We start from the raw sequence: 23395 nt of genomic DNA, 5'->3' as shown, positions 1-23395 counted from the left end.
GTTTTCAGCTGAAAATTAAAGTGTTTAAGAAATAATAGTGAAAAACAGCATATCTGTATGGGTGACCCATTCGGTGATAAACTGGAGCTGTTGATACAGCGGTGCACTAAGGGTTAAGAAGAAGGTTACTCAAGGGCATAGAGTGGTAACCTAAGGCAGAATAAGAGGGAGTGGGAACCAATAAGAAGAAGATGCTAGGCTCAAACGGGCCTATAGAGGGCTACATGTGATCAAAAGGAACGCACCAATCAGAGGTCTGTAGCCATGCTTGCTAGCCATGTGTAGCTGGGTGTGACCTGTAGCTGGGTCAGAAGCTGTATAGTATCTGGATTGGAACAATAAAAGATCTCTAGTTTTCGACTATCTGGAGTCCGTGTCCTCATTCCCTTCATATCTGAACAGAAAAAAATATGGCTTTGGTTTCTTCTCCCCCAACCAAAGCACTTTTCCAAGATTATCAAATTTTTTGACCAAACTAACAAAGTTAGAATTCTTCAGCAAAAGTTTAATCATTATATTAGAAAACACTCACTATAATCCTTTCCAGTGTTTGTAGTCATGAGAATTTTGCTATGTGAAGTAGCAGTAAATATTTTATCCTAGATGACAGAACCAAAGCACTGCCTTAAAACTCCACTGATTTACCAATCCACCTTTCAACATCTTTCTATTCAATAGGATATGTTCAGAAAAATTCTTTAGGGCATCTAGCAATTCCATGTGGTGATGTACTTTCTCAAGTTTGACTTCTAGCTTGTTTTTCTTTGAAGTTATACCTTTTATTTTTATACTTAAGTGTGACCACATTGCTGTCACTTAGAACTTCAGACACTTTCATGAGATTTCTACTCTTGATGACAAAGAGGCAACTGTCAAAGCATGACTTTGGGAAGTGTGGGTTTAATGAAGTTCTTTAGTCTGTCTGATATCCTACCGCTTTTTCACCTCTGGCTTTGTACATTAAGAAACTTCAGTGGTAATAGTGACAAAAGCAGTTATACCTTCTTTTGTAGAGATGAACCAGACCAGTCTTCCTGGCGTGCTCTCCCCTGGGTGTTACAGTAACTCTCACATGTGTCACTCGCCTGTCTGGTGGTACTCTCCTTGGGGGCTCCAGGGCCCCACCACACAGAGTGGCTTTTGTGCAGGGTGAGGAATAGACAGCTGCTCAGCTGGCAGCCAGCACAAGCAGTAGGTGTAGCGAGTGGCCTGGAGTTTGATACGAGAGTGATGTTGATGGTAAAGAGCAGCATTTCCTGCCCACCTCCAGGGTAGCAAAAGTCAACCAATTCCTATCATGGAGAGGAAAAAAAGGTGGTCTTGAAAGATGTATTCTGATCTAGGACTTTCTCAAGGGAGAAACTTTCTGCTTGTTGGTTACAGTCGATGTCGCTAGTCTGTTAAAAAAGGTAAAGTGGTGGTCAGATGGGAAAGGCCAGGCTGTACCAAGAGTCATCAGACATCTCCATGGTCCCTGCACCTGTTCTTCTGTGCTCTGTAGGAACAGGGACAACAGGTACCCTAATGTGCCCCAACTCTAGGCAATCTTATAACAACTTTGATGTTAAAAAGGTGTTACTTGAGCACATACGCCAATTTTGAGGCTGAGACTTGTTTTTCAGCTAAGTTAAAAGCCTTGAAAGTAAGGATTGTAATAAAAAGAGTGGTACAATCTTGAAGCACAGCAGTGCTAGTGGCAGTTGCCGCTGTGGTGTGGTTTGGAAAAAGAACAGCTTGTGTTAATTACTCTTAAAGCCTGAGAAGATCAGCTTTCTGTGACAAAGGAATGGTGTCTAGTTTGATTTATTTATTTATTTATTTATTTTTGTGGATTTTTTATAAAATCCAAGCAAATAAAAGATGAGACACCATCATGATTTCATGGTTTAAAATCTCTGTGCTAGAAACAACCTAATTAAATTCCTGACATCATGTTTTGTTAGTAAACAGTAACCATGGATGTGGAAGAGTCTTGCATCTCATTACATTCAGCACAGGGTTTCAATACAAGAGCCATTGGCTATGGTGTGGAAGTATAAAAACAAAGGGGAAGTATGGAACACAGCCTTTTTTTCTTCCCATTGATCTAGAATGCAGTAGTGGAAGAATATCTAATTAATTAGCATGCTGTAATGTAGGGCAGTAGGCCATAGGGTTTCTCTAGTGAATTTAGTAAATGACAGCATTTTGTACAAGACAGGGGAGGCAGAATGTATCAAAATGGCTCAAACTTCAGGAAATAGTGTGCAGTCCTTGTGCGCTGTAGTTACAAAGGCAGGTACGTATTTTACACTGACTTCATATATGTACACACATCCATCTCGGGGAGGATGCAATCCAGCTGCATAAATCACATATTACACCTGTCATAATATGGTTTTAAAAAGCCAGATTTTTTGGATGTGTGGTGACAGCATTGCATGTTTAAGCAAGGGTGAATTAGCGTGCAGACAGCAAACGTGGGCAGAAGGGAAACAGACTTTCTCATAAAGGAACTGATTGGAATTAATGCCACTCTTTAGTTAACAGATATACTAGTTAGTACTTTATTTCAATGCAAACAACAAGCAAATGAGGTTTGACATAAAACTGGTGTCTTCAAAGGAAGTAGGGTAGATTCAATGCAATTAGAACAGATTTTGCTTTGGACTTGTGAATAAATTGGTACAATGTGTCTGAAAGGCACTGTGCAGTGGATTTGCCTGCTCCAGTGGTTCATCTGAGACGGCTTATGCTTAGCCTTGCAAGTAATGGGATGCTGAGGACTGGCATGTGGACAGGAGTTGGCCCGTGTATGGGAGTCTTTGCTGAATTCCATCTGTAATACACTTTTAATGATAATGTGGATTTATTTAATGACTTAAAATGAAAATCCATCATTCATAGGGGAAAAAATACAGTCCTAAAACCATAATAAAAGTACCCATCTAGGTAACAATGACTTAATGTGCACCGTTGGTTAAAAATGGGAGCTTTGCTTTAAAATCAGTGGCACAGCATTGGTTGTCTGTTTCTTGCCATTATTTGTAATGGTTCTGTGGGAACAGGATTATTTTTTTTTTTTCTCAGAAACTCCAGTAAGGTTCAGCCAGAGTCAAAGGAGTGCTGACCTTCTTCCTTAGGAATAGGTGAACGTAATGCAATGCAACTTTCTGTTAAGTTGCAAGCTCTCAATGCCTTTCTTTCAAGGAAAATTGGATGATCTGGGGATGGAGGAGATTGAAAATTCCCATGGCTTTTAATGGACTTGCGATCAGAGGCTGCTCTGTGGTTCCTTGCACACAGCTCAGTTTTCAAAAGACAGCATTTAGGTTTACATGTTGTGTAGGATTCCCTTGTGCATGGAGTCGGCACACACTTTATAAGCCAGTTCTTGCACTAGGAACTTGTGGAATGAGTTTTCAGAAATGGAATAAAAGCAATTGGGTGGAGGGGGCTGAATCGTTTATGCCTTTGATAGTGAAATATGTTAGGGGATAAAGGGGCCTGCATTGGAAGCTGCTATCAATCACAGTGTACTCTGCATATAATACTGCTCTGGAGACCTCTTGGATGTGGAACTTGATGCTATAAATCCATTCCTGAAACATATTTATTTCTTTGTTACATTTGCAGGAAACAGAGATTTCATTGCATATTCTGCATTGAATTGCATATATGCATTGGTATAGCAATGCTATATATATGCTATATAGCAATGCTATATATATGCTATAGCAATGCATAAAATCCGTATTTATATTCTTGCTGTATATATTCCATGTGTTTGATCACCAGAATATTAATTTGTTATATATGGATTTCTTTTTTCCAAGCCCTTTTTTAATGACATATTTTAATGTCTCTGGAGAAAGTATGAAAACAAGTATTCAGTAATTATTTTGCTGGTTTATTGTATATCATATGCTTTAGGTCCTCTTGATGCCTGCAAAAGAACTTACTAGATCTAATAGAGGAAAGTATACTGTTAACCTAAAGCACTGATAAGCAAAATTTTTGCTGAAATTAATGGTGATTGCTTACTTGGGTGCTACCTTTTTATTAGCAAAAATCGTCAACTTATATGAGAAACAGAACTATATCAGAATGCCTTTCATCAACCAGCTGGAATAACTCTTCCTAATGGAGGTGACTTTTTCTTTCATATTCAATTCTTTACCTACAATTTTGTCCTCATCTGGAGAGAAGGTCCTGCTTTTACAAGGAAAGCTCCATTTTTATTGTACGTACAAAAAAGGGGGGAAATAAGAAATAGAAAACAAAGGTTTTCTCTAAATATGAGATGCTTAAGAATTCATGTCCAGCATTCAACTAAGATGCTGATACTTTGGGTTTTTTAAAATGAAATTAGATGACTATTTTCTTAAATTACTAAACATCAGTACCTTTTTTCAAGCATGAATGTTGTAGTAGAGAGCTTTGAGTCTAGTCCAGTTCTGCCTCTGTTGATATAGCATCTGTTATTCAGCGGGCAAGGAAGTGGATTGATAGCTGAGACCAGACTGGTTACTGCACGGAAGAACCACTCTCATTTAAATAAATAAATCAGATTCCAATGATTAGGCTAGTCAAGAAGCGTTAAGGGCTAAATGCATCCTTCTCCAGTTGCTACCATAATTGAAAGAGGGTTATGGTCCTTAGTAGATCCTAGTTCTTTACAGCTTGTTTTTTTTCTGTGTATGAAATACTTTGCACTGGCTTTGTCTCTTAATACTTTTGTTTCTCTTTGTACTTTTACCTTCCTCTGGAGCTTTGCCCCTGCTCACTACATGTTAGGTTTCATGTGGAATTCCCACTGATTTCATGTAGAATTCTGACTCTTATCTAAATTAGTGACACTGCCCTTTTCTGCAGGTGCTTCCTAACAGAGTGGCTCCCTCTGCATTGGGCAGGGGAGCTTCTGGAAGGCATGAAGTAAGCTAGTGGCTTCCTTAGTAACAAGCCTCTATTTGTATTATTTGACTTTTGAAGTATATAGCATTATGCAATCCTTACTCTTTGAGTAAGCTACTTGATTTCCCTTGGACTGTGCGGTAGCTTCTCACATGAGTAAATCTGGAAACTTCTTGCTTTTCCCAATTAAATTAATCTGTAGGCTGAGATATGCAGATAAGGGCAAACATTCACATTCTTCATCTCAGCTGCTCAGCGTGCTTTAGGAATAAGAACTCTCACAGAAGTAGTACAGATGAGGTGGGAAGGCTCCTTCTTAACTTGATGTCATGTTTCTCATGCTTTGCACTGGCTATCAGCCCTGGAAGATGATGCACTGCTGAGTATGAAAAGCCTCATTGGCCTCTTCCTCATTTACATCTTCAGTGAGATTTTAACACTCCTATTTCTCCGAGCAATCTTTTTATGATAGCGGATATTTCCAAGGTATTTCTTGGATATTAGAGGGATCTCAGATGCTATCAGAGAAAATACATAACACTCTGTGGTGGCCTGGGCGTGTGATCTGAGACTGTTTTCTAGAGAGGAAAAATTCTGGTGTGTTGTACGTGATGCAATCTCTAAAAAAGTATAGTAGCTTGGGTCTCTGTCAGATGATACGAGTCAACAGGCTAAACAATTTTTGGTCTGAACCAAAATAATTGTCCTCACATTCTTGAAAGGAAATTATAGGTAATGATGAAAATGTGGAAGCCTCTTCAGCATTGCCTGAAGGATGTTTGAGGCCAAGCCTTACTCAGCCAGCCCTCCTGGATTTCTTCTAACTAGTGGCTGTCCTGACTTGCTGGGCTTTTCTTTTTCTTTTTCTTTTTTTTTCTTCTTCTTCAACAATTGTATTTCCTTCATAGATCTTCTGTTGGTTGATGGTCCAATAAATTTGGGGAAAAAAAAATGTTATGGCATAGCTAAGAGCTGTGCCTTTCAGGCATGTTTTTTTCTTTCCCTCAGAAAAAATAAAAAAAAAGTACAGCAGGTATTTTTAAACTGTGCATTTGAATAAGTCTGTCTGGTAAAGCAAAAAATATCCATGAAATAATGAAGCAGTGCAGGAATACTGCATGCTGACCATCAAAAAGGTCTGCACACATTTTTTCCATGTGGAGTGCATACAGCACAGGAAACAATTCATGGTATGGCAGCAAACTTATTTGCATTGTGTTCACTACTTGGAGCAAATGAGAAGGAAATGGAATCTCTAAAAACCAGAATGATAGGGTTTATGCTGGCAATTTTTCTATTAGTTTCATAGTGTTTGTCACTGTAACAGCATAAGAAATTTTTGAGTAAAATTACCAGAAACAATTTTCTATCCGTGATTTTAGTCTTTGTATGGCTATGAATATTTCATGCATGACTTTTTTACTATTAAAATCTATATTTAAAATTTCATGCTCAGCTTTAAAGTTCGCTCTGACTTGAAATATAGTCTTCATAGTCTTCAGAAAATCAACTTAATTTTCTCAGAACAAAAGGAAAAAATCATTTTTTTCTCCAGTGCCTTGAAGAATTTAGTTCCAGTTCCGAATTTTGATGCCATTAAAGAAAGTGGAATAAGTCTGATTCATTCAGCAGCAGCAGGAGCACATCCTCAGTGCCTTGAGTTTCTTCTCAAATCTGGGTTTGATGCCAATTTTATGTTGGATCAATGAATTCGCAAAGGCTACGATGACCGCTGGAAATCAGCATTATACTTAGCTGTTTCAAATGGGGATATCTGTTCAACACAACTGCTACTGAATGCTGGAGCCTTGCCAAACCAAGATCCCATCAATTGACTGCAAATAGCCTTGAGAATGGGCAACTATGAGTTAATAAATCTACCGTTCCGCTGTGGGGCTAATGTCAATTACTTCTGCAGAGAGAATACAACACATTTTCCATCAGCTCTACAGTATGCTCTGAAAGACGAAGTCATGTTGAGAATGCTGATAAACTATGGTTATGATGTGCACAGCTGCTTTGATTGCCCTCGAGGAAATGCTTCCCATTCGCAGTATGTGACTGATGGATGGACTTCTACTGCTATCAAAGATACAATGATAAGTGTATCAGGTGGCTTCATATGTTGGTGTTTTACTGCCAGTATCCTTCATACAACTAAGTGAAGATATACTGATGAATGTGAGCTGTCTGAAAAGGAAATGTTTTGAACTGTAAAGCAGTCTACACATAAAGGTAAAAACAGACAAAGTTTTAAAATTAGACAGATGTTGCCTGAGGCCTTGTTTATGAAAGCAAACTATCATGAACAATATTTTAGAACTGTGAAAATACAACTAATGATGTGCTAATTATACGTACCGAATTTCCTCTCCGTTGAGGGATTTTTGAAACATATGGCACCCGAACAGGCTGAGACCCAGAGACACTGAGAGACCTGAGAGATGCTGAGAGACCTGAGAGATGCTGAGAGACTCCAAGCACAGACCCGGACAGAGGTATCGTGGTGAGACACGGAGACACAGATATCACGGTGAGACGCGGAGACGGAGAATTGCGGTGAGACGCGGAGACAGAGAATCGCAGTGGGACGCGGAAGAGTGAAGTATCGCGGTGAGACGCGGGACATCCGGAGTCGAGTTGCTACGGCAGATCGGAGGCGTAAGTGGAAACGGCAGACAACGGACACCGTGTGGTGGGTTGGCACATAGCAGAGGAGTGGAGATCACAACCCTGCAGTTCGTCTGACGTAACCACGGAGGAGGAAGCGGCTCTCCAGCTTCTCTCTAGTATTCTTTCTAAGACAGATGTATCTTGCAATGTTAAAAAGATCAAATCCTTGGTGCACTGGGCTCAGAAGGAGGGTTTCTGAAGGGAATCCCTCTAATGTTAAGCGCAGCTGAGTGGCGGCACGTAACAGATCGCTTATGGGATAAAGCCATTTCAAGTGGACAGCTAGATAAAGACCTAAGTGGGACGTGGCACACAGTGATTAATGTGCTGTGCAGTATGAAAATCGAACGGCAGCTGGCTATGGCGGTGGTGCAAGCTTTGAGCTTTGTCAGTACTGTCTGGGACTCACAGAACACTGAGTACAAAACCTGAGACCTCAGGAACGCAGCTGACACGATCTTTTTCGTCAGTTCCTGCACCCACCCTGGTTCGGGGTATGACCTCTCCAATAAAGCAATCAGCAGCAGAAATAACTAAGGGACTATTGGAGCAGAGTGCTGATGGGGAATGGGGGCTGCCCTCCCCACCCCCTGCGCCAGAAAATCTTGATAAAGCTGTGCTGCCAGCATCTGTGCCACTGCCAGGCAGCAATAAATCCACTTGGGATGCTTCACCAATGAGAGGTGCAGCAGCAGCTTGCGAAAATAGACCTTCACTGGAAGAGTTGTTCCAAGAACTGCTAGTGAAATTGGAGAACTTAAAAATTACAGATTTGGAGTAGCCTCCTTTCTTGTCTGCTCCACCAGAGCTGACTCCCTCATTGTCCATCACTACACCACCATCAGCACCAAGGAGGGACAGGTGCTCCGACGTCATACATGATGCCATCATAGAAGGGCATTGGCATGCTACATCTTTGGCCTGCCCTATTATTATTGACCCTGTGCAATGCACCGGGTGGTGGCAGCCTCATGATTGCAAGCCTTTACAACAACCTCGAAAAATGGTTATGGACTACAGTTTACAATCCCAGGCAGCTCGACAGATAATTCAATGGATTTTCCAGGCAGAACTAATGTGTCCACTTGACTGTCGAAACTTGGCGCACTTATTGTTAACTCCTTCCCAATTGTTATTATTTGAAAGGGAATGGTTGCAGTTAGCACAGGGGGAAGTGGGTCAACTGTGTAAACCAGGGGAACCTCTGTATGGGATTACTGCAGAGATGTTAATGGGGACGGGTCCTTATCTCAATACCCAGATTCAGTTGCAGTTCCCTGCGATTATTCACCAAACAGCTGCACAGTTCACACTGAGGGCTCTTCTTAGTCTCCCAGGGGAAAAGAAAGCACCTCCATTCGCATCTGTAGAACAGGCCCCTGGGGAACCATATGCTAAATTTATCGATCAGTTGTGGGCAGCAATTCCTGATCATCCTGATCTAACAGCGGAGTCTAAAAGCAGTGTGTTTAAAATGCTTGCATTTGATAATGCAGACCCAAAAACTCAAAACATCTTAGTTACATTGCCGAGTACTGCACTGGTAGAGGACATGTTGGTACAGAGAGCTGATCAATCCAGGCAACTAGATGTGTTGGCACAGAACTGTCAGAGATTAGCTCTTACAGTACCCCCCATTAACAAACAAGCCCTGGCAAAGCTCTATGAATGGCTAGTGCTTCCGCAGGGGATGAGGAATTCCCATACATTATGTCAATTATATGTGGCCTGGGCATTACAGCCAATTCGGACAGCATGGTGTGACGTAACTACTTACCATTATATGGGTAACATTTGGTTTGGTAGGCCAGAATGCTTACAGGATTCAGATTTAAAGTTTATTCAGGATAGTTTGGAAGCAAAAGGGTTGAAGATAGCCCCAGAGAAGGTTCAGCAGAACCAGCCGTGTCTATACTTGGGATGGAAAATATCAGATTCTACTATTCATCCACAGAACGGTGATATAACTACAGTGTTACATAATTTGACAGATGTACAAATGTTCCTGGATAATATGCAGTGGGGTTGCCACATTGTACGGATTACTAATAATGACTTAGCTATATTATTACCTTTATTGCGGGGCATGAGTGCAGGGCCGCAGATTGCACTAACAAATGACCAACGGCAGGCTCTTTCACAAATAGCTTCTAAGGTTGCAGCTGGCACTGCTTGCAGACATATAGCAGAAGTTGCACTCTCCTTCCTAATTAGCAATCATGTGTCTCATCCATTTGTGGTGCTTGGTCAGTGGCAAAAAGAAAAGGGGGAGAGTAAGGGATGACAAAGACAGAAACGGTATCAGGAGGATGCCACTGACACTAACAGCACGGGTAATAGGAATAGCATAAATGAAACAGGTGATGGCAAGGGTGGAATGATAGGGCAGCCTTTTTGAGTTCTGGAATGGATTTTCCTATCAATTCAGCCAAAAACGAGTGTTCAAACACAGGCAGAAGCTATTGCAGAGTTAGTACGTAAGGGTTGCTCTCAAAGTACTGAGATCAGCGGGCAGGAACCAGGAGATATTAGTCTACCAATGACTCAGGATCATTTGGAATGGTGTTTACAGCAATCCATACCACTACAAGAAGCTGTGTTAGATTACCCGGGATTGGTACATTCCCAAACTCCAAAAGGGCCTCTCTGGCAAGTTATAAGATCATATAAATGGCAGGTAGTACCACAGCTTTCGTCCTGACCAGTGGTGGGTCGCACTGTATACACTGATGCAGGTGCGGCAAGTAGGAAAGCTGCGCGTGTGTGGTACGAGAACGGAAGTTGGGAGAAATACATAATTCTGGAGGAGACAAGGGATTCATTACAAACATTGGCATTGTCTGCAGTTGTTTGGGCTTGTCAATGCTGGATGCATAAGCCGATTAATATCGTCTCAGGCTCTCTGTATGTTTTCAGCGTGGTAAAACGAACAGATATGATGTGCCTTGATATGGCACACTAAGAGGGACAGATTATTTCTGCAGCTGCGAGATGCCATTCAGGGGAGAACTGCACCTTGCTGTGGTATCCATATACGTAGTCATCAGTTCTCAATTGGGTTAGCAGAAGGTAATTCACAAGCAGACAAATTCATGAGTATAGTCATAAAGAGGCCTGAGAGTGATTTTGCACATGCACGAGTGTCGCATGAAATGTTCCATCAGAATGCAAAGGGTCTTTGGAGAATGCTTGGATTTACTTGGACAGAGGTGAAAGGAATAGTAAGAGTGTGCCCTTCCTGTAGTCATTATGGACCAGGGTTAGGTTTGGGTATTAATCCACGGGGTGTTAAGGCACTTGAGGTATGGCAAATGGATGTAACACGTGCCAGAATTTGGTACTAAAAGATATGTGCATGTGAGTATTGATACTTTTTCAAGATTCATATGGGCAATGGCACAGGGGGGAGAAAAAGCACACCTTGTGTGTAGACATCTGATGGTGTGTGTTGCCATTATGAGAGTGCCACAGCAGATCAAGATGGACAATGGTCCAGCGTATGTTAGCAAAAGTGTTAGAAAATTTATGAAAATGTGGGGAGTAAAGCATATCACAGGTATTCCATATTCTCCCACGGGCCAAGCAATGGTTGAACGATCACATCAGGTTTTATAGGAACAATTAGCGAAATTAAAAGAAATCAAGGACATCGATGAGCAATTGTCCAAGGCATTGTTTGTCTTGAATCACTTATGTTTGACTAGTGACCGAGAAGACCCTCCTGCGAGTATTCATTTTCAAACAATAAATATAGCAGCACCAAATGTTTTACTACAAATAAGAATGAATTACCGAGATCCTGCTACAGGAACTTGGAAAGGGCCGTATGGGTACAGAAATACAAATAACACCTGTGATTACAGTGACACTGCTAGGCAGGGTTTAGGGGCTTATGGCATGGAGACAAGGGGTTACAAGTATAGCGTTTGGAACAATCGTACAGCTATGGCCTTACTTCCTGATGTTTTTCTGATTTGTGGGCATAGGGCCTGGCAAGGCATTCTTGCAAATGCTATTAGTGGTCCATGTTACTTAGATAAACTTACTGTATTTTCTCCTAGCTTGTCGCAGTTGCGTGAGATCACCAGACATAAACGGGCATTGCTCACATCGGATTGCAATGATAATGTTGAATTGCTTGGTGTTGCAGCTGGAGCAGCATTTGCGATTTTAGTGCCATGAGTGGCATCTGCGGCCGCACTTAACAACTTAGAAAAATTGGTATACTGGGCCAAGAAGCAAGCCCATGCCACAACAGAGATACTTGAGATGTTACCAGATCAAAATAGTCTGCAACATGCGCTCTTACAGGATTGAGCTGCTATTGACTTCTTGCTTTTGGCTCAAGGGCATGGGTGTGAGGACTTTGAGGGAATGTGCTGTTTGAACCTTTCTGATCATAATGAGTCAATTCACAAATCCATTACTTTCCTGAAAGAGCACATGAGAAAGATTCAATATGATATCAATCCTTTCAATCAATGGCTTACTGATTTGTTTGAAACAATGCATAGATGGTTACTGGGATTAATCAAAGAGGGATTAAGGATTCTGTTTGTTGTGGTGTTAATCATCATTGTGTGTTGTATTGTAATAAATGTGGTTCAAAGGTTACTTGCAAAACTGTTACATCGGGCTTGGTTTGCTCAAAAAGAAAAAGGGGGTTGTTGAGAGATTTTTGAAACAGCAAGGAGGCCATGACTTGCTGCAGCTGAGCAAACCAAGCTACCAGGACGACTATGAGAAGTTCCCATGACAGTGTTCCCACATCGCCCAATTGTGGAATTTAGAAAAATATTGCTGCCAGCAGCTGGCTTCGAGGATGGGATCTACATAACTGCTAATCACAAAGGGGTTGTTTTCTTGCAGTTGTTTGTCTGAGTGCTTTTGACCAATAATCTTCTGTGAGACACTATCTGCCCCTGTTAAGTTTGCTATAAAAGTCAGGCTATTCAGGTAATAAAGAGAGAGCATGATCTGACCATATGAGTGTCTGTTGTGTTTTTGGCCGTTCTTCCTGCAACACAGGGCAGTCTTGTCCACACTGTGAAAGCAGGGAGTTGAAGGCTGGCTCACTGGGTTGTCTGTTATCACGTCACTAATAGTGGAAGCCTGTTGTAGGAATCCCCTTAATCTGGCATGATAAACACTGAGCAAAAATTAACAAACCTGGATTGACCAAAACAGGTTCCTAGAGACAGCCATCAGAGTTTTACTGTATTGCAGTTTGTGAAGTCCATTTGGACATAATAAACCTTTCTTTAACTTGATGATCATAAAATCATAGAGTATCCTGAGTTGGAAGGCACCCACAAGGATCATCAAATCCAACTCCTGGGTCCCTAAAAGCACTACCCAAAAAATCAGACCATGTGTCTGATAGCACTGTCCAAACGCATCTTGAACTCCAGCAGGCTCGGGGCCATGCCCTGGGGAGCCCGTTCCAGTGCCTGACCACCCTTTTCCTGCTACCCAGCCAAAACCAGCCCTGTCACACCTCTGACTCTTTCCTCAGGTCCTATTGCTGGTCTCCAGTGAGAAGAGATCAGTGCTTGCACCTCTGCTCTCAAGATGAGGGCATGCAGCATATACCAGGCTGGCAGGTTCCCTCTTCAGCATGCTGAGACATAGGTCTCCTCCAGCACCAGCACTGTCCATAAGTTTAAATTCCCAGCTGAGGGTTTGGAATTGCTCTTAGGGAAGGGTAGCACTATTGTTTAAGCACTTAGTTACCAAATATGCAGCTGTATAAGTTCATTTTTGGATCTACTACAGAATAAGACTCTCACATTTTCAAATTGTACTAGTGAGGCTTAATACAAGCTGTGCCAACCTCTAAAGCTCCTCTAACAGACTGAACACTTGCTCTTCCTAGAGTTCTGCTGAAGTTAAATAATTGTTCTTGTCCTGCAGAGGGGGAAGTCATTTACAGGAGTATCAAATGTTTTCATATTAAACATTGTTTCCATCAGTTCTGCGAAGTGATAACCTTGTCATGGCTGAAGCATCTTTCTGGGAAAGTGGTGAGAGTAATGTTAGATCATATCGATCACACTAACATCTGCTGGAAGCTATAAAGCAGGAACTCTGGGCAGACATCAATTCAATTTTAAGTATGTATCTGATATTTAGATGTGAAATGACACACAAGTTGTTCTGGGATGGGGACCTTTGTTGGTGGTGTTATTTTTATCTATTCTTGACCCTTGTTAGGCCAAAAGTTATGTTTTGACAATAAGGTATGTCTGCAACAAAACTCAGCCTGTGTAGCATTTAAATTAAGTCTCTTTCAGAAGTCTTGACAGACCATACAGTTTACGTGGAGTACTGGGGAACTTCATATCACTTTCTTAGTGATATGGTTTAGTGGATGACTGGTTAGTGTTAGGTCAGAGGTTGGACTAGATGATCTTGGAGGTCTCTTCCAACCTAGATGATTCTGTGGTTCTGTGATTCAATTACAAGGTAGACAACACCCCTCTTTAAGGGGCGAAAAGCTCTTCCCCCATCTCAAGGTGATGGAATAACTAATAAATTACCATCTTTAACTGCGTGATTGGAATTCCAGTCTAGATTAACTCCATGTCCTTTTCATTTGTACACAGATTAAAAAGCAGTAAATCAAAATTCTACTTTTAGTAGCTTCTTCAGGTTAGCAGAGAATATTGACCAACTATTTAACGTTAAAGTACATTTGCTCAACTTAGACTACTTACACTGCATTAACATTCATTTAGCTAACATAACAGAAGTACAGTCTGTTGCTTTAGCTGACAATGCTTGTAAATATAACTGAGAGAGGCATGGGCTGAGGTAAAAATGCTAGATTGTGACAGGTCCAGTCACCCAGGGACAGTCACACTGATTTTATCCATCAATTCACAGAAAGAACACGTGGCAAAATCTGGAGCAAAGTTTTTGAAAAGTGTAGGCAAACAATTGCACAGAAATGAATAAATAACTTATCAATCTCACCTTCTTATTTCTAGCAAATCCTTGCTCTCTAAAGCACCTTTGTCATCTGAAGATATGGGAATGCATGGGTTGGTTGTGTCTCCGTTGTCCTGTCTTCATAACCTTCCTTCCACTGCCAAACTGCCTGAAAGACTATATACTATACATGTATAAGGAATATGATCTTTATGGACAGAAAAACTTCCTAGGAACCTCCAACCTCAGCTGCACTTAATTATTAGCTCTATAATTTGGAGGGAATGTTGAAGTGGGTAAGACTACCTTATGCATCTCTTTTCTTCTTTGGGGATTTTTATCTCATATGTATATTAAGGAATATGAAGTTTCAGCATTCCCCTCTTACCTCTGAAGAAAATGGGGACAACCTCAAACTGTAAGTATTGGTGATCCCATTCTATATGAATATGGTGGAATATAGAATATCTGAAAGCCATATTGCTTTAAATGCTTAGTGTGAAAATTTAAAGAACTGTTAAAATCACAGGTAGAGCTGTAAACCTTGCGTTACTGCTAGGTTAAAGGCTGTCATAACATGTAACGCTACCTCCAACTGCAAGGTTAAACTCAGGGTTTGGTTGAAGGCCATGAAGTTAACTAAAACCAGGAAGGATTTTTTTTTTTTATATCTTGTACCTTCCCTTCCCTTGCCATGAAGTAGAGGTTTTATTTATGAAGATCTACAGCAAAGTTCTAGAAAGCAGCATAAGTAGATTTTTTTCACCCAGTTAGATGATCCCACTTCCTAAGCTTGAAGCTGGGATTAACAGCTACAGCTGCCTGCTTATTATTGCAGCTAGTGTGAAACACCAGTGATTCAACAAAGCAACAGTACTTCTGAAACAGGTTAGTTCTACATCTCAGACTCAGGTATTGACGTGTCTCATCCACTATGTATTGGATTGCTCTCTTTAGAACTAGCTTCCTTTCACAGTGCTGTCCCAAGACATGCTTGCATTTTTTTGGAGCTACTCTTGAAACAGTTGCAGCTTAAGCTTATGAAACATTTGCCTGAGACCAATCATCACTGTTGTCTTAAGGAAGTCTTACATGACACACACAGACCCACAGCATGCTTATTCTGTACTGATACTAGTCTGTGTAATTAAAAAAAAAAAAGATCAACACATGTGGTATTAATAGTATTTATTTATTCCTTCATTATCAGGTAAGCATAGATTTTCTCATTGTACATGCATCTGTATTCACTTAAAGTTACATAATTCAAAAGTCTGCTTTTCTCCAGAAAAATCTAGAAATCTTATAAAATACAAATTTAACCATAATGTAGTTATGACCCCTTGCTTTTTACACTGTGTCTGTCATGTAATTAAGAAAACTAATGAAGACAGTGAAAATATGTAAGTACCCATGTTAATAGTTGTGCTGGTATAGCTTCTTGGTATAGCTTCTGTACACATGAATTCTGATCATTACCATAACGACAGCTCTGTATAACGTGCTACACATCGTCAGGTAACTAGAGCAACATGTGCACTAAAACAGCCAGCTAAGAGAGTAAGGATTTTCTTCTAATGTTCAGTCTTTGATTGTTGCAGAAGTTATCAGCATTCTCAAGTACAGCAACTTCCTCTGAGTATATCTGGCTAATATGATTAAACTTAAGGGAATTGAGATATCGTTTGAGATAACAGAGGGATTCAACTGCACGTTAAAACTTCGTTCAGTGGGAGGGAATGCATCCTGTCACCAATAATGGTGCTTCCTCAAAATCAGTATTATGAAATAAGCAGGCAGCTTTCGCATCAGTACAAATTCCCCCCTGGAAGTTACTATACATACTTAAGCTTTTATTTAACCTACAAAATGCTGACTGAAGCTCTGGCATAATACATAATTTACTATTCATGCTTCCAAGATTAAGACAACAATCAAAGCTGAATTAAGTATACTAGTGGAGGTTTTAATACAGCTATTCAGGGAAAAAGCGTGTAAGTCTCAAACGTTGCAAAAATCACATTTCACTAGAACAGGACCCATCCAGAATGTCATTGTAAGAATTTGACCACTCCACTGTATTATAAAAATGACCTGAAATATTGTACAAAATTGTTGGCTTGCAACATGGACTTCATTAGGGATACAAGTGCATTCATAATGACACAACAACTTACTCATGTCATAATAACTTAGATACCACTGTGGCAGGACAGAAAAAAAAAAAACACAACTTACTGCCTGGGTGAAAAAAAAAAAAAAGCCTCGGAGACTGATAGACTTGCAAGAAGTTTTCTAAAATAGAGCAAAGGAAATAATATAAAATATCAGCTCTTGTTCTTAGACTAGATGTTATCTCAATTAAACTCAGTAATCAGAGGAAGATTTTCATTCTCTGTGAATTCTGAAATAATAAGAGACTATATAACAAAACTTTCTCCAGTGGCTTCTCCTACATTCTGTGCAACTGTAATTCATCAGAATTCACCTTGAAGATATGCACAGTCAGTTTTGTTTCTGTATATCAATGTACACCAATTACATCTTTATAAATGGTTTTGCAGCGTTAGGTTTTTTAGCTGTGGGTTCACATCCATATGAAGATGAAATTTGACTGGATTGTAGAAGGGAAATATTTCTGAACTCTTAAACATTACTTGACTGTTAATATCTTAAGTTGTCTTGATATAGTTTAAAACCTAAAAAGATTAAGGAAATAACAGACTGTCAAATCCACGTTAGTTTATACAACACACTTGTTACCAGTTCTGTGTGGCTAAGTTGCATATGACTGTTAACTTGTCCTCTGGTTTAGACTTCAAGAAATATATTCCTGGCCATAAAAGGAGTGCTAGGTATTATCTGTAATGCAATAAAATGCATTTCCATAGTTTACCCATGCTTCTTTTATGTTTTGATATTCATGACGTTATATACATAAAGAACTTATGTAGCTTGAAACAACTGACAGCAAGACCTGCATGGTCTACATAGTGTAATAAACTTAATATCCCTTACCCAATGGAAAAAAAGTCAGTAACTGTTAGGCTGGAATTAGCAACGTAACTTAGTCCTAAAAAAACACTGCTGACCTATGCAACATCCTTTTAAGACTGTGTACTTGAAAAAATAGTTTCTGAAATAATACAAGGTTCACATGAAGCAAACTACAGCTTCGGCTGAAAGTGCCTGGAAGATCAGTCCCTAATTAAAAAGTAACAGGAAATATTAATCAGGAGAAATAAATTATGGGAACAGAAACCAATAGGTAATTTAATTACAATAATAGGTTTTGAAATTCTACCCCAGTAGCTTCCAGGAGAACTTGAGGTGTTTATGTTAAAATTGTACTCTCAAAGTAAGTATTAAGCATTTCATATTTTTAATTAACAAAAATATTTTTCAATAAATTAGTTCTGTTCTACTTTCATGTCCTGATGTTTCCTGACTTGCCATTTGCTCCTGCAGTTTGTGTCACTCTCCTGGATGCATTTCTATCTTTTTACTCATTTTATACCAGCAAAAGTCTTCTGAACAAGCAAAAAACCTTGATTTCATTCATGTTATATCTCATCGTTTTTGTTAAGCACTGTTCCCCTCATTAATTTTCAGTGGTTACGAGAGAAGAATCATCCACTGCAAGTGAAACGCAATTCACTCCTAAACTGTTTTAGAAAACTAGATTTAGTCGCAATAGATGGGAAAGCCTGAGCTAAAACTGAAGTAATTCCAATCATAAATAGTTAAATCTGACAAATTCCTTAACAGTTATTTCATGTCCCATCTTCCTCCTCATAGTTACATACTTAAGTCTAAAACATTAATGGTAGGAGTCAAGAAAAAATATATTAATTCTATGTCAGCAGTGCTTTCTGGTGAGCTTGCTAATCTATTATCTGTCTTCCCAGTGGAGCGGTGGCTATTGCAGCTAATCTTACTCTGACAGTTTGGTGACTAGATTCTAGGAACTGGATACCACTAACCACACTCTTCCTGAGGTGTTTCATACTTCATCTTCAGCATGTACTTAAGGAAGACGCAATAACCTTGAGCTGTGCTGGCATGATACATGTATTTGATTGATAGAAAGCAGAAATAGTGAAAAAAAAAAAAAAAAAAAAAAAGACCATAAGAGAAAGAAACACAAACTAGATCAATTTCCAGAAATAGTTGCATGGCAGCCAGTTTATCTGTAAGCCTGTATTTAGGCACAAAAAGGAGAAAAAAGAAAAGATGCATCTGCTGCCTTTCTGTACTTTTTTTTGAATGAATAAAAACAGTATCTTACAGATGAGATGACAATACAAGACTACAAACAAAGTAAAAATGCCATTTAAATTTTGTGTTTTTTTTTTTATTATTATTATTATTATTATTATTTATTTTTTAACAAAAAAGCCTCAGTTTTGTATGGTCCACGTGACAGTGTGCTGGCCAAATCTGGCCACAGGCTGATGCTATTGGGCGTGACTGGGCAACACCAAAAGCAGTTACTTCCGCAACTGGCTACAGTGGGGATGAAACATTCTGGAACCGGAGCTGCTAACTACCTCAGGAAGAGTGCCTTAAGTCTCTTCATTGCTCAGTCTCCCACACCACCTCCTCTTTTAAGGTAGGAATATTGTGACTACTTCCACAGCTGCTCAGTCTCTTCTATGTGCTATGGGGCCTGTGGCATCACGCAAGCTACTCTAGTTTCTGCTGCAGTAGCAGCCCCAGCAAAGCAGACTTATTCCTGCAGCAGGCACTGCTCCCTTCTCTCTCCTGCTACAGGATCCAGATGCAGTTAAGTTTCTGCATAGAACTTTTCATCTCCAGCAGAAAGAACAGGAGGAGATTACCGTTGTTAGCCACTACTCCTGTGAGGAGAGTTAAGGATAGCATTCCCTCTGTGCATCTACAGATGCTTAGCAGAGAGGTTCTGAGCTTCCTCCCTTACTTAATCAGTGCCAACCAACTCTAGCTCTAAAGGACTGGGCCATCACCAGCTGATGGGAAATATTCTGAAAATTGCTTCCATTTCTGAACACCAGAAACACTCTGCAATAAATTGTAAAACAGTCATAACTTATAATACAACTTGGAATATAAGTATTTTCTTTCTACATTTCCTATTACTTTCAGGCCCCTATTAGAGAGAGAACTGTATCATTGGAGTTTAGTACTTACAGTAATTAGTGCAAAAATAAATATTTCTTTTTACTTCAAACAAGTTTTCTCTTCTGGATCAAAAGATGAATGCACATTTAGTATTATACAAAATAAATGTTACACAGGGTATGAACCATGGAGTTCAGGCTTACAAGGTATAAACAGGCATTACTTTGAAAAACATGTTATGGGATTTGATTCTAGGATGTAGACTAGCATAGTCTTTTACTTCTGTTTGCAAAATACAGCTCCATAAAAAGTCTTTAAAAGCCTTAACTCATTTTCAGTAAACGTAGTGTACTGGTAGCAAGGCATTTATAGATTCAGAAGATTTTTCAAATGATAAAATTCAAGATGTTCCTGCAACTCTAAGCATGTTTTTTTTTTGTTTGTTTTTTAATAAAAAAGTGAACTCAAAGGCTCACAGATTCTTATCTCATGCAGTGGGGAAAAACAAGAACATGGCACTTCTGCTACAAGAATATATACATTATTCTTACTGTTTGATAAGGAATGTTTTATACATTCCTCACGCAGTGTAGTGCAACTGCATCTTTTCAGTTTTTATATAGGTCTGACAAAGTATTTTTTTCTTTCCTGTTCAAAGAAGCCTTCCAGCATTCACAAAAAAAAAAAAAATCAAGATGTGCAATATGAAACAAAAAAATATGATCTTCCTGTCTAGAACTATTGCACATCTCACTGATGTTAATAGGGATGTTTCTTTCTAAGGACAGTTCTGTGCAACAAGTTATGTAAAGCTTAGCACTGCCTTATTTAGGCATCCACTTTTGTTTCCAGCAAGGAGTTCTGCATACTTGTGTAAAGAATACATTTCACCATACTGTTTAAGAATAGTCAGAGTTTTAAGTCTTGATTCAAAAGCAGTCAATTACACAGGCAGGTAAAAGGGAAAAAATGTAAGAGTTTTTCCATACTGCAGAGAATTTTTGAGAAAACAATTTTGTAATAAACACGGTAGCATCACCATGCTTTATCTGGCATACAAAAGAGAAATTATACTGACATGAAAGTGGAAATCACTTAATTGAGAAAGAAAAATCAAGGCATATACGGGTCTACACATCATGTAGTTTTTTACCTTTATACAATACAACAGACCCTCCACTTACATTTCACTTCTTGTAGAACTTATATCCATGATTCCAATTTTAATTAAGTAGGCAACCTTAGGTTTCAGATGCTTTCTTCTTCTTTCCATCTTCTCCTAAATCACTGTCTTCTGACTGGCTACTGCTAAGGACTACAAAGTGTCCTTCTCCACTACTTGGGTTTGATCTGCTGGAAGCAGCTATCAATCGGCTTTGCTCCTCTAAGTCCTAATTTAAGAAGAGGGGGGAACAAAGGGGGGAAAAAAAGTCAGCAAAACAATACTCATTTTAAAGTTGTCTGAAGTGGAAACAGGACACCATCATTCTGATTTGTAAATTGTCTTTTAACATTATCAATGGACAACTTTTTGTAGAGAAGGGGTTAAAAGAACGAGTAGGAAACCAAACTATTTTGGCTTCAGTAGCTGGAATTATTAGAATACATCTGTACCAGCAACCCATAAGAAAAAGCAGGTTAGAACAAGGAGCTTGGCCTACGGCCTGCAGACCCTTCCTTACTATATAGCAAATGAACCATCTCTGTACATGGCAGACGGTTATTTGCCACATATGGGGCAGTTCATGCATGTGACAACAGTGTTTTTATTTTGGGCCTGTGATAGTTGTTCCTTCAAGCACTGCTCCTGAGTGCACCTATAAAGGTGTTCTGTGTTCTCCTCAGAATAGCTTTTTAAACATGACCGTGAAATTAGACAAAATCTGCACAGGAAATACTTTCAAAAATTAACTTTATTCCACAATGTTCTGGGAATTTGTACTAAAAACTGTGAGACTGTAGCTGGAAGTAAAAAACTACAAAATAAAGATAGCAAGTAGGAAAAAAAAAAAACAAAAAGAAATTTTAAGAAATAACATACCTTTTCGATTTGTTTTTGTTTACTTAATTCTTTTTGTTGTTTCTCTCTGACTCTCTCTATTTCTTTTGCCTTTTCTGATGCTTTTCGATCCTGAAGTGTAAAAATGTAAACAAAAGTAATGAACAACAGTCTGACATGTTTGATACAGTACTGATTTATATGAGTTTGTTCAAAACTGTTAAACACTTAATTAGTCTTCTCTTAATGGACAGGTATGCTTGGTAAAGGTATTAAGACATCATCTTGAATATTGTTCTAATGTAAACATGGCTCAAAGTCTTTTTATCTCGGGTTTAAGTTCTATAAAACAAATCCCTTAGAGTACTCCACAGCAGCATTCACTGCATCTATAAGCATCTTGCAGAGTATCACACAGAATCACACAGAATTTCTAGGTTGGAAGAGACCTCAAGATCATCGAGTCCAACCTCTGACCTAATGCTAACAGTCCCCACTAAACCATATCCCTAAGCTCTATATCTAAACGTCTTTTAAAGACTTCCAGGGATGGTGACTCCACCACTTCCCTAGGCAGCCTGTTCCAATGTCTAACAACCCTTTCGGTAAAGAAGTTCTTCCTAACATCCAACCTAAAACTCCCCTGGCTCAACTTAAGCTCATTCCCCCTCGTCCTGTCACCAGGCACGTGGGAGAATAGACCAACCCCCACCTCGCTACAGCCTCCTTTAAGGTATCTGTAGAGAGTAATAAGGTCACCCCTGAGCCTCCTTTTCTCCAGGCTGAACAAGCCCAGCTCCCTCAGCCGCTCCTCGTAGGACTTGTTCTCCAGGCCCCTCACCAGCTTCGTCGCCCTTCTCTGGACCTGCTCAAGCACCTCCATGTCCTTCTTGCAGTGAGGGGCCCAAAACTGAACACAGTACTCGAGGTGCGGCCTCACCAGAGCTGAACACAGGGGGACGATCACCTCCCTAGCTCTGCTGGTCACACTGTTTCTTATGCAAGCCAGGATGCTGTTGGCCTTCTTGGCCACCTGAGCACACTGCTGGCTCATATTCAGCTGACTATCAACCATCACTCCCAGGTCCTTCTCTGCCTGGCAGCTCTCCAACCACTCATCTCCCAGCCTGTAGCTCTGCTTGGGTTATTGCACCCCAGGTGGAGGACCCGGCACTTATATATTCTGTTACACATACTACATATACAGTCTCCATTCCCTTCTTGAGGGTACCTTCCCCTAAAAGAAGATGCTTACCAGTTCTGCATGAAGAGCTATCTGTTTTGCCAGTCCAACGGAGTCACAAATCTACATACAGATCAGATTTGAAATAATCTGTAAAGATCTAATACAAATGCCTTCGAAAATACACCATATTGTCATATCAGATATGACAGAATATTAAAACATTTTGCGGTACTATCAGGTTAACTCTGTTTCAGTACATAAACAAAATACTTAGCCAGCTTGAATGGATTGGATCTAACATATTTGAATCCATGTCAGGTTCCAAACCGATACAAATATAACTATCACCAATACCTTTTCCCCTTCGTTATTTGATTCAAATATATAGCAGATGGAAGTTTGGCGGTTGTCAACTCTCCCTCCTGAAGTTTTCAGCACAAATCCAAAGAGGCGCTTATTCTCCTGGTGCGTAGTGTACAAGACTACGTTGGGCAAAGGAAACTGCCAGAAAGGAACAAGTATGGAGATATTAAAACCAGTTTCAGATATTTTCTATACGAAGTTTCACTGTACTGCACATTACTTTGTTATCAAAAATATGCAACCACACCAGC

General features: G+C 39.8%; 2 protein-coding genes and 1 pseudogene across 8 annotated transcripts in view; 1 reads left to right on the top strand and 2 right to left on the bottom strand.

Moving 5' to 3' along the window:
* Window positions 1-7482, bottom strand: part of OVCH2 (ovochymase 2) — a 53078-nt gene extending 45596 nt beyond the window's left edge. The window contains exon 1 of one of the 2 annotated variants that reach the window (XM_084530434.1): window positions 7255-7482. The gene's annotated coding sequence lies outside the window, so the exon portion shown is untranslated. The remainder of the gene's footprint in view (window positions 1-7254) is intronic. The other variant, XM_084530439.1, reaches the window with a different exon arrangement.
* On the top strand, window positions 1930-14803 carry LOC311441848 (dynein axonemal heavy chain 12-like; annotated as a pseudogene). The gene is made up of 3 exons (XR_014698935.1): window positions 1930-6992; window positions 13539-13679; window positions 14556-14803. The product of XR_014698935.1 is annotated as a dynein axonemal heavy chain 12-like (transcript).
* An 866-nt stretch (window positions 14804-15669) lies between these two features.
* APPL1 (adaptor protein, phosphotyrosine interacting with PH domain and leucine zipper 1) overlaps window positions 15670-23395 on the bottom strand; it is a 30993-nt gene continuing 23267 nt past the window's right edge. For 3 of the 5 annotated variants that reach the window (XM_084530441.1, XM_084530442.1, XM_084530443.1), the window contains 4 exons: window positions 23136-23282; window positions 22851-22901; window positions 21638-21727; window positions 19962-20987 (listed from right to left, as the gene is read on the bottom strand). In XM_084530441.1, coding sequence (XP_084386567.1) covers window positions 20838-20987; window positions 21638-21727; window positions 22851-22901; window positions 23136-23282 — 438 coding nt within the window. In that variant the 3' untranslated portion in view covers window positions 19962-20837. Of the gene's footprint in view, window positions 18554-19961; window positions 20988-21637; window positions 21728-22850; window positions 22902-23135; window positions 23283-23395 lie in introns of those variants that run through there. The other 2 variants (XR_014696254.1, XR_014696255.1) reach the window with 2 other exon arrangements.

The sequence above is a fragment of the Aythya ferina genome, assembly GCF_964211825.1.
Source record: "Aythya ferina genome assembly, chromosome: 10".
Classification (NCBI taxonomy): domain Eukaryota; kingdom Metazoa; phylum Chordata; class Aves; order Anseriformes; family Anatidae; genus Aythya; species Aythya ferina.
Note: the sequence above shows the minus strand (reverse complement) of the source record. Positions and strands in the feature narration are given on the sequence as shown.